This window comes from Zingiber officinale, chromosome 2A (assembly GCF_018446385.1).
Source record: "Zingiber officinale cultivar Zhangliang chromosome 2A, Zo_v1.1, whole genome shotgun sequence".
Taxonomy (NCBI): domain Eukaryota; kingdom Viridiplantae; phylum Streptophyta; class Magnoliopsida; order Zingiberales; family Zingiberaceae; genus Zingiber; species Zingiber officinale.
In genome coordinates this window covers 142,101,368-142,113,166 of record NC_055988.1, presented here as the reverse complement: position 1 = coordinate 142,113,166, position 11,799 = coordinate 142,101,368, and the positions used below count along the sequence as shown (strand labels likewise).

The 11,799-nt window shown below is 31.6% G+C and overlaps 3 protein-coding genes across 34 annotated transcripts in view; 1 reads left to right on the top strand and 2 right to left on the bottom strand.

The window, feature by feature from the left end:
- The window catches only part of LOC122042464, a 1,574-nt gene extending 1,138 nt beyond the window's left edge, over nt 1-436 (bottom strand). The window contains exons 1-2 of the mRNA XM_042602609.1: nt 332-436; nt 47-253 (exon numbers count right to left, since the gene is read on the bottom strand). Coding sequence (XP_042458543.1) covers nt 47-253; nt 332-356 — 232 coding nt within the window. The 5' untranslated portion in view covers nt 357-436. The remainder of the gene's footprint in view (nt 1-46; nt 254-331) is intronic.
- Nucleotides 1-5,876, bottom strand: part of LOC122042465 — a 22,145-nt gene extending 16,269 nt beyond the window's left edge. For 8 of the 31 annotated variants that reach the window (XR_006129242.1, XR_006129249.1, XR_006129229.1 and 5 more), the window contains exons 1-3: nt 5,335-5,875; nt 5,156-5,267; nt 4,107-4,410 (exon numbers count right to left, since the gene is read on the bottom strand). Coding sequence is in view for 2 of the 31 variants with exons in the window: in XM_042602611.1 (XP_042458545.1) it covers nt 4,107-4,349 (243 nt within the window). In the remaining 29 variants the exon portion in view is untranslated. Of the gene's footprint in view, nt 1-4,106; nt 4,411-4,506; nt 4,727-5,155; nt 5,268-5,334 lie in introns of those variants that run through there. The other 23 variants (XR_006129241.1, XR_006129239.1, XR_006129243.1 and 20 more) reach the window with 6 other exon arrangements.
- The window catches only part of LOC122042467, a 17,494-nt gene extending 5,695 nt beyond the window's left edge, over nt 1-11,799 (top strand). The window contains exon 2 of one of the 2 annotated variants that reach the window (XM_042602613.1): nt 11,487-11,799. The gene's annotated coding sequence lies outside the window, so the exon portion shown is untranslated. Of the gene's footprint in view, nt 1-11,406; nt 11,425-11,486 lie in introns of those variants that run through there. The other variant, XM_042602614.1, reaches the window with a different exon arrangement.

Below are 11,799 nucleotides of genomic sequence, written 5' to 3'. Positions count from 1 at the left end.
TTTATATTTATTGACAAAAATTAGTAATAATTTTTTCTATATTTACCTGCATCCATTTTATATCTGCATGACACTGCAAAAGAATCGCTAAAAGAACCATATGCTTCTCGAAATAATCGACTTTCATTAATAGCCTCAGTAGCTAATTCTCTATTTTTTTGGAGTCTTGATATTACATTTCTGAGGGCTACTAATAGATCTTCATTTGTGGCAAGATTATAACGATATTGATATGCCGGATTGAGATAATAACCTAAAATAATTAAGCATATATATAATTATTAATAGTAATATTAAAAATTCTTAATTCTTTATCATAAAAAATACGCACCTGCTAAATGAATATGTTTTCCCATTTGGTTGTCCCACCTTGTAGTGATTATATCAATATAATATTGATACTTGGTTGGAGATTGTAGACGTCTCTTAATTTCCTCTTTTGCTTAATGAATTAGACGGTAGACGTTGCCCATTTGTGGCTTCTTGTCCATATCAACTTTTCGTAAAACAACGCACAAGGGTTCCACTGCTATAAGAATATCTGAAATATAGTCCCAAAATCTAGCAGATATAATAATTTTGTACCTCCTTCCTTGAGTAGAACTAGAGTATCGAGAGGTTTCCCAATCTTGAGTGAACATGGCTTTCAATCCGACTTTTTCCGAAATAATGATTTTAATAGGAGAAAGTGAGTTGCAAACCTAGTTGCTCCTGGTCGTAGAATCTCCCCATTAATAAATTTCCTCATTAATCCGTGAACCCAATGATGATTATAAAGGAATTTTGTTAACGATTGACCTTTTTTCACTACCTTCTTTACTATATCAAGTTTACCAATATCTGCCATCATCAAATCAACACAGTGTGCGGCGCATGGTGTCCAAAATAGCGTTTGATATTTTTGCTCCAGTAATTCTCCAGCCCTCTTGAAGTTGGCACCATTGTCTGTAATTACCTGCACTATATGTTCTGCACCTATCTCTTGAACTACGTTATCCATCAAATGATATATATAAGATGCATCATGATAATCTGCAGTTGCATCAACAGATTTATGAAAAATCACCTTTCGATTGCAGTATAGCAGAAAATTAATAATGCTCATCCGTGTAGGTCCTGTCCAACCATCACACATTAATGTAACCCCATATAAGCTCCATTGCTTCTTACATGATAGGATCCAAGTTTTGATTTCCTCCACTTGTTCATCTAAATACGGACCAGCAATTTTATATGCAGTCGGAGGTTGAATACCAGGTCCAGATTTTTGAATGTTGGATATCATGCTGCGTTAGTATGTGTTATTTGCTGCATTGGGAGGAATTCGATTAAAATGAAAAAATTTAGCAATACTTTGACCTATTGATTTCTTCTTCTCCCTTGTATAAGCATCATCAATCCTAGTCTGTTTGCTAGCTTGGTCCGGGAATGCTAGTGGATCAATATCAGCAATATCAACTGCACGCCTTCGTCCCATAGAAGGAAAGAAACGACCGATACCACCTTGTGTTGAAGTAACACGAACACTTTCACTCCTCCCCAATGTTGCTGCAGTAGTTGAGCCACTTCCACTAGCACCAGCTGAGCCACTTCCACTAGCACCAATACTACTATGTTGCATATGTCGCTCATATTCATATTGAGTTCGAGAGGCACTAAGAGCTGCTAAAAATTCTTCATCATTTGGATCTTCACCATGACCTTCAAATTCATCATAGACTGGTGCTTGAGAGCTTCGCCTATCAAGCATTTCACGTTGTTGTTGTTGTTTATGCTTTAATTCTTTTTTGCCATCAAGTTCATCTTTCATTGCACGACGAATTTCTTGAGGCACTTTTGGGCATCTAGAGACATCTGGATATCCACCAGCAAGATGTTGTTTTAGGCGTGTGATCCCACCACCGCGTCCAATCATATCGCAATGCAGACATTGCCAATGAAATCGATTTTCTAATCGACGTGCATGTCTCCAAGCTGGATCATAAGATTGTTGTTTTGGTGTCATTACCTATGCGTGATAAAAATGTAAATATTCATAACTATAAAAATTAATAAAATTAAAATTTTAATTAATAAATATGATAATTATATTATTATTTATCAATTTAATTAATTATCAATTAATTTATATAATATATATCTATATAGTGTTTATATATTTTGTACCATATATAATAAAAATTACTTTTTATATATTATTTTAAAACTAAATTTATTCAAAACATCTAAAATTATATATTTTTAAAAATATGATTAATAAATAAATAATTTAAATTATTTAATCAATTAATAAACAGTTTAACAATTTTTCTTATAAATTTTTTTTTAATATATCACAAATTAAATTATTTAAGTAAACATGAAATAATTAATTTTGATATATATAGAGAATAATTAATAGATAAAATTTACTATAAATTAGTTAATAAATAAAAATTTTAAATTACTTATTCAATTCATAATCAATTTATTTTCCTCATAAAATTTTCTAGGATATCACAAATTAAATTATTTAAGTATACAGGTAATAAATTATGTAGATATTAAATAATTAATAGATAAATTTTAATAGATTTTTTGATAGATTTTATTTGTATTTTTAAAAAATAATTTTAAAATATTAATTTAGATATAATTATATAAATTAATTATTAGTTCACTTAATTATTTATTTATTTATAAAAATATACTAATTCATGATCATTTATTTAGAAAAAATACATTACAGTTTAATAAAAAAATATGAAAAATTAACAAAAAAAAAAAACTAAAAATATGTATAAAATAAGTAAAAATAAAATGCAAGTGAGGCCTAAATAAATTTTAGATCATTAATGATTAAATTATTAATATTTGATTAATTTAAGTTAATCTACTTAAGATAATATTAAGGAATTAATTAGAAAATTAAAAATTAATAAAAAGGATATAAACTTCGATACTGAAAAATAACTAAAATTAAGTTAATTTTTTAAAACTCCAACAAGGAAATTGGTCATCTATTTAAGTTATAATCTACTTTATATAATTCTGTTTATAAATATTCTATATAAGTTTTATATTAAATAATTAAATGATTTAAATACTATAATTTATATTACAGAAAAATTAAATTATTTAACAGATTCAAATTTATTTTAATTTTTAATCATTTATAAAATTTTTAAACTATTTATAGATTTTATATAAGTTTTATATTAAATAATTAAATTATTTAAATACTATAATTTATATTACAGAAAAATTAAATTTATTTAAAAGATTCAAATTTATTTTAATTTTTAATCATTTATAAAAATTTTAAACTATTTATAGATTTTTAAATTATTTTAAAATTTTAAACTATTTTATTTATAAAATTAATTTAATATTTAATTTTTTTTAATAAATTATAAATTCAAAGTTTTTAATTAATTTTTTTTATTTTTTATAGTTTTAATAATAAATAATAATAATAATATGAATTTATATGTCATAATTATATTAGTTAATTATAATTTATATAATAATTAATTAGAAATTATATGTATATAATTTATATTTTAAATAATTTATTACATATGTATATAATTTATTTTGATTTTTAATCAATTACAAATATGAATTTAAAATCTAAATACTTTTATTATTAATAAAATAAATTTATATCTTATAATTATATTAGTTAATTGACAATTTATTTAATTAATATTAATTTATATATATAATTATCGTTTATATCATAATTAATTAGAAAATAGAAATTAGAAATTATATATATATATATATATATATATATATATATATATATAATTTTTTTTAGAAATTTAATATAACACTGTTATAATAATTATAACAGTTATAAGTTATAAACGAAACTCTATTCCTTTATAACACTATTATAACATTGTTATAATAATTATAACATATAAATAAATCTTTTATTTTAATATAACGGTTTTAATTAAAACCGTTATATTAAAATTTTTATTAAACGAAACCCTATTTCTCCTCCGCGAAGTCGCGATCATCGCGATTCCGCCGCCATCCTCCTCCTCCTCCTCCTCCTCTGCTCTGCTCGCGATTCAGAGCTTCTCTACATATAAATTGACAATTTACTTTGTTACCTGCCGAAGATATGTGATCGCCGCCTCACTGCCTAGCCGCGTCGCCTCCTCGTCGCCTCGCCTCCTCGCCGCCTCGCTGCCTCGCTGCCTCGCCGCCTCGACCCAATCTCCGTCGCTGATGCTTCCAGGTAAGTTTTCGTCGTTTATATAAGTTTTTTCCGTGATCTCGTGATCGACAGAAGGAATCCAATCGATTCCTTTTGTCGCCCACTGTGCCGCAACCAGACGCACGCGAAGACGCATGCGATGACGATCCGAACTTCACGCCCTCGTGCTGTCTCGGTCGCGTGCCGGTGCCGGTCCCCTGTCGGAACGGTAAAAGCCGTGAGTTTCGGGCGGAACGGTTCGGTATTTAAAACCATGCTTCTATGAACATAAATACACATGGTAAGAATCAAGAGGTATAAACATAAATGCATAACAGATAACAATATGGGCATATTACAGGTATCAAGTAGTGGCATACCAAGCAAATATAAACATAACCATTACTACTAGCTATAACCTATTACGTATATCAGAATGACAATATCAAAAGAGATAAGTCAAAGGTGCCCGCCTTTATCTGTCGATCGTGATAACCCAATGCCACGTCGAGGCACCTGCCTCGAATCAACGTCCTGCAAATCATATATATATGGTACAGTTTAGCTAATCATATAAACAACTAGCTAAATCCAAAGATCCCAACTAATTAGGGAAAACCCTAATCAAACTTCATTTACTCTCATCCATAAATCTCTTAATCTTTCCAATCATAATCTACATTTCATTCATCCATCCAATATATCATCTACTAAACATCATGAATTAGTCCTGCAAAATTCATCTGTCTCAATTAATCCATCATTAAATCCATAACTTAAAACAACTAATCACTTATTAACCAAACTACACAGATTACAACCTTAAAAGAAATCTGATACACATCTATATTAACCCAACACAATGACCAACAATCAACCACATCTAAAGATTAATCTAGATCTTATTCCACTTATAGAAGCAATTAGGTTTATACAATCCTGGAAATCAAGATTAGGGCTTACCCTATTCGGCCATTGCCTCTCCAACGATGGATCCTTAGTAGTGGTACACAACAACGACGATAGCGAGCAGGAGAGGTCGACTATCTGCTCACAGCGAGATTCCGGCGACAAGCTGCTATGGATGACTCACTTCAGTTTCAATGGAGATAGAAAACTTGCAACAGGGAATATAGGCGAACCTGTGAGACCTCATCGTGGATGGTCAGAATAGGGAGGAGCTGCTGGCGATGAAATAGATGATGGTTCCGAGTGGTCAACAATGGTCGACTGGAGACGGCAGCAACATCGAGTCGACACGAAGGGGAGGCAACGGATCTACATCAATGATGATGGGAAGGGGGAGTCGGCAAGGCGGCACATAAAGGCGAGCAACGAATCAGAGAGGACTGTGGCGGACCAGACGACGACCGGACGAATCTGAGTGGCGCTGACCAAAAAAGGGTAAGTGGTGCTCAGATCGGATCAGGGAAGAAGAGAAGTAGGACACGAGCAAGGGCTTGACATCGAGTTCAGGCCGGATCTACAGCGGGGAAGAAGGCCACGTCCAGCGATCGGCCATGGAGGTCAGCGGAGACACGCTGGAGGAGAGGAATCGGGAAGAAGGGGGCTCGACATCGAGAAGACCAGGGCAATGCAGTGTGGGCGGCGATGTTGGCAAGGAGATCGGGAGGATTCGGGGAATTGGGTGAGGATGAGGGAAATAAAACCTTGGTTTTATTATATACCTATGGTTAAATAATTATAACATTTAACTTATTTAATTCAATCAACTCCTACTTAAGGGATATTCCAAACAGGCTTTCTCCAAGCTAAATAGATCCATCCCCTTAAAACATGTCATACGAGCTCCGAAAAATTCCTAGAAAAGTCCTAAAAATTTCGTTAAGATTATTCATCAATTAAACCTTATTATACTATTATTATTTTGTTACGGCATCTTACAATAAGAGTTTAATTGTTGTGCGAGTTTCTAGACACCTCACAGAATTTGTCTTTGCAGTCATCTTGTAGCTTTTGTCATCTCAATCGATTTAACATGTTGGTTGGCATTTGGAATTAAATGTTTCACAGGCTCACTAATGTGTTGGTTAGCACTTGAAATCTTAAAATAGAGAATGCTTAGAACATTTTTATTTTTCAATTATCTTCCTACTCTTTAGGTTATGAAAAAATTATATCATTTTAACATGAGATTATTATAAAATCTTACTTTTGCTATCTTATGAATTTAAGATACTTTTACTTGTCTTACTCCCAACTCAAAACGATGCCTGATAATTGCTGGGTAGAAGTGCTCCATAATAGGAGTCAATATGAATCTAAGTAAATGGAAGTAATTTTGGTATGAATTTATATTTTATTCATTTCCACATACATTAACTCTTGACCTTTAAATTCATCTCTTTAAAAAAAACTTACAGAGTTGAGAGAAGAAATTTTAGTATTTCTCTAATACATCACAAGACTGTATGTATAATTAGTATACAACTTTTAGGAAAAGGAGAAAAAGGGAAGAGGAAAAAGAAAACCAATTAAGGAAATTTTATAATGAAGGAGAATCGGAGATTCTTATGAATGATGAACCAAATATCAATAATTTCTAGGTATGTAAATGAATCAAATGTTAATGAGCAAACTAAGTGGTTGGCTTGGTAAGAGCTTGTTTATCTTCGTTCGATATATAGAAGGTCAATTAAATGAATAAATTTGAATAATTTATTAAACTAAATGAATAAGCTTTAACTTATATGTGTTTAGATCGTTAATATTCATTGTAGCAAAAGGTGATTACGCTTACCCCAGACGTCCCCATCCCCATGTTATGTGAAGGGAGATAAATCACGGGGCCAGCTTATAGCCGACTGTCAAGTGACTAGGGGATGGGAGGAGTTTTTTCCTAGATCGTTAATATTCATGATCAAATAAAAGATTGTGAAATGTTCGTGATTAAAGTTTATGAACAATGTTTACAAACAAAGTTTGTGAACCATATTTATTAATAATGCTCTTATCAAACTTGTAAATAAACAAGCTTTTGAAACAAACAAACAATCTTGTAATATCACGCTCACTAACCAACCAAACAAAGCTTAAAGATGTAAAAGTTTCAAACGATCAAACAAACTCAAATTGAAAGTTCAATAATATCTAAATGAACCAAGCTCAAGTTTATAAAAAAGAAACCAAGCCAAGCTTAAACACCTATTTTAATGGCTTGGATTATTTTAGGCTCAACTCAGCTTGGCTCGTTTACCTTATCTAACAAGGTTGAACAACACAAAGCTTGGCTCGGCTTAACTTGTTTACAACCCTAATAATTTCTAAGATAGTCACAAATTAATCCTCTAATGGATTATAATTTTTGATACTCCCTCTCAAGCTTGTGAATAGTCATTTTAATTCCTAGCTTGGTAATTAGTGTCTAAAATGGTGAATGGTTATTCACTTTTGGGACCTTGCAAGTACATAAGGAGTGCAAATGAGGCCATGGGAACATTATCTTGTTTTTCCTTAATGAAGTTTCTATTAACTTTAAGATGTCTTGTTTTGTCATGTTGCATTAGATTATATGCTATCTTCATTCTTGACTTATTACCATAGTAGAGGCAAATAGGACCGTTCTATTTAATTTTTAAATCTTCCAAGATAATTTTTAACCATAGTTATTCACATACCCCATGTTCAATGGCATAGAATTCAGATTCTGCACTTTACTCTGCCACCAAATTTCTTTTTGCTCTTGCATGCAACTAAGTTCCCTTCAAGAAAGGTGCAATACCCAGAGGTAGTTCTCCTCTTTGTTCCTGAACCCACATAGTCAACATCAGTATACTCTTCAAGTGTAATCTTGTTACGTTTCTTGAACAAGATTCCTTTTTCCATAATTCCTTTTTGGTAATGCAATATCTTGTAGGCTACAAGCAAATGCAGTTTCTTCAAATTATGCATGAACTAGCTCACACCATGTATAACATAAGTAATGTTTGGATGTGTGTGAGATAGGTAGATCACTCGACTAACTACTTTCATATACATTTTTCTAAACATGTTAGCTTGCTTGCATGCCAATTCCCATATCCTTCAATAGTTTAATGGTGTGCTTTTACTAAGATATAAAGATCTATGTCTTGAACTATGCTATGATAATATCCAACAAGTACTTAAGGGGTCTTATGCAACACCAAATTGATCCATAATTTTTTTTTTGATCTCGCAGAGAATTGAATTGGTTTTTTTTTTATTAATTAATAGTTGTCCTAATCTATGGAATCCTAATCCCTTTTATTAGATTCACAAAAATCTCAATAAAAATCTTTCTTCTTTATAAACAATGATTCAGTTATCCTAATAAGAAAACGATTCAGTTATCTTAATAAAAAGCTATTGACTTTTCTAAAATACTAAATTTTTAAAAATTCTCCAACCTTTGTTCTAAAAATATAACAAACTGTAAAGATTTTTTTTTAATCAACTTTGCAATTTTCAATAATTTTAAATAGGATTAAAAATCCTAACCATGTTATTCTTCCCAAATGAGGAGAACATTAATGCGATTTTTTTTTCACTTATTAGTGCAACATCATTAACCACCCTGATGTTAGTGCATGCATAGGCATTAAGCTTGGGATAAATTTTCTCCAACTGTTTTCTTTATAGAAGTTAATTGAAAAATATCGGGAACAAAAATAAGATCTACACATGGTATTCATTGATTTAGAAAAAACTTATAATAAAGTTCCAAGAGAAATTATATGGAGAATTCTAGAAAAGAGAGGTGTTAGCGTAACATATATTGAACTAATTAAATATATGTACGAGGATATAACGACTAGAGTAAATACTTTAGGCGGAGTAACTGAATCATTTCCAATAAAGATAGGGTTACATTAAGGATCGGTTCTAAGTTCTTATCTTTTTATACTAATTATGGATGAACTCACTGCACACATTCAAGACATAGTGCCGTGGTGCATGTTGTTTGGGAAAGGTTTTAGGGTTAGTAGAATAAAGACAGAATATATGAAATTTAAGTTTAGCAATATTAGATATAATGAGACAATTGTTAAGATAGGAGATGACGAATTGCCTGAAACCGAGAGCTTTAGATATTTAGGATCATTTTTGCAAGATGATGGAGGAATTAAGAGAGATGTCTTATATAGAATGCAAGTAGGATGGTTAAAATGGAGGAGAGCGTCAAGTGTTTTATATGACCGTAAATTACCTCTAAAACTTAAAAGAAAATTCTACAAAACCATAGTTAGACATGCTATGTTATATGGAGCTAAATGTTGGGTTATGACTCGAGCACTGAGCAGAAGATGGAAGTTGCATAGATGAGGATGTTAAGGTGATGTGTGGACATACGAGAATGAACATAATAAGAAATGAGAGCATTACAGAAAGCAAGTCAGAATTGCATCTATTGAGGGAAAACTCCGAGAGACACATTTAAGATGGTACGAGCATGTACTTAGACGATCAATAAATGCTCCAGTTAAACGATGTAAAACTATAACAAACACACATATCAAATGAGAAAGAGGAAGACCAAAAAAGACTTGGTTAGTAACAATAAAACAAAATAAAATTTATTTAAGTATAAATGATGATATAGTAGGAGATAGAGCTTAATAGCATAAAAGGATCCGTATAGCCGACCCCATCTAGTGGATAAAGCTTGATTGTTGTTGTTGTTGTTGTTGTTGTTGTAACTATTTTCTTTATAGAAACCCTATTAACAAGTAAGTTCTGAATTGCAGCAAAAATCTTCAAAGGAGAAATATAAGCCTTGGTACTCAAAAAGGATAAGCTTCGTCCTTGCACCTCAAAGCACTAGTAATCCTTAAACTGTACTATATCACCATATTTGTATAGAAAACACATCAGATACTTACCAATGCTAATCTTTTGGCTAACAAGATTGCAATACAAATACAACACAGACATTAATGAGGTTTAGGGTTTAGGAAACCCTGTGAAAGGTATTCTCCAAATCAATTTTCACATTAACTTAAGGACTTGAGCACTGAGTTATAGAATGAGCGCACAATCTCACTCAATGCTGCACTATTGTTCTGAAGATTCTTACCACGTAAGAAAGTCCATAGTTTATTTATAATATCATATTCATCATGTGAGGCCTCATTTTTTTAACCAACAACTTTGTCACGATTTTGTAACGACAGTTACCTCCATTTTCTTAATGAAAATGTTCCTTGTTTTGCTCTACAAAAGACATAATCCCAATATTAAAGAAATTTTGATAATCCTGAACGTCCTCAAGTTAACGGTATTGATAACGTCAACATCAAGAGGTAAGCAATCTGAAGACCTATAAACCAAAATTTGCCTGGGAATCATTTGTTGCCGTGTATCTCCATCTGAGCTTGCATCTTGTTCCGTTTATTTGTTTCAGGACCCAAGTAGGTATAAGAATTGTTGATGTTTATACCCATTGTTGACAGTTCTTCATTCATCACTTGATAAGGCAGATATTTGATTGGATTTTAAATAGATTTGTCATTTTGTTCAGCAGTTTCTGTTGGTAGTTTTTTTTAAAAAAAAAAATGGAATATTGAGCTGAAATCCAAGTTAAACAAGAAAATGAAGGGATGCAAACACAAGTAGAGCATCCCATCAGGATCATTGCCAATTAATTACCTTCATTTCTACCTCAGCTTGAAATTGCTAGTCCCCAATTAGTATGTAATGTCTGATGCCTTATATTGGTGGCCCTCATAAGATACCTTTTCTTCTCTTTTAATTGACATTTGCCAGACCGTCATTTAACTTCTCAGTTTCTTATTTCAGCTTAGCTCTAATATAAATAGTGATTCACATAAAATACTAATAGAACATTATGTTCTTGAATGGAAGTTCATTCCTTAGTGGTGTGATATGGTAAATATTTCATTTCGAGAAGAATCACTAGGAAGTAAATTCTTCAACAAGCTGCTGGCACGATTCAACTCAAATATCATGTTACTCGAAACAGTAGTGGACAGACAGTGTATGAATTTGACATGACTAATTGTGTGATAGCATGAAATTAACATAAATATAAACACATTTATCCAATAGATGGACTTTTCATGAAGTCTGACTAGTTTGTAATGTTTGACTAATTTTACGGTATTGAGTTTTTCCAAAGTAAATACAATTAATTTTGTATCATTTGTTACAATATGACACTATTAAACTTGGTAACTCAAATCTTTAGCACTTGCTATTTCTTCAATTCCCTGTAGTGCCTAGAATTTGATTGATGTTGGAATCTTCTAAATTCCTGACGTTGGGAGAATCATTCTTTTTTTTCCCCCCTGAACAGACGCAGATTCAAGAAGAACCTTATTTAATCAACCTTGGTAAGTTGTGCAAGCTTCCTTGGCGGTTTAAACTTGATTCATGATCGATTTGAGTGTAAGAAATTCCTTCAATACATTTTTTTCTCATGTAAACTTCATACTTGTTGCCTTCATTTTGGAGCTTCTGTAGTTCTACTGCCTAACACCCCTGATTGGATGTTATATTTAAACGTACGCTAGGGGTTGGTATTTACTAATTTCTCTACAATGCCCTGCGTCAAATGACTGCATAAAATCATCATGCCACTAAATTGTACATTGCTTAGATATATATGC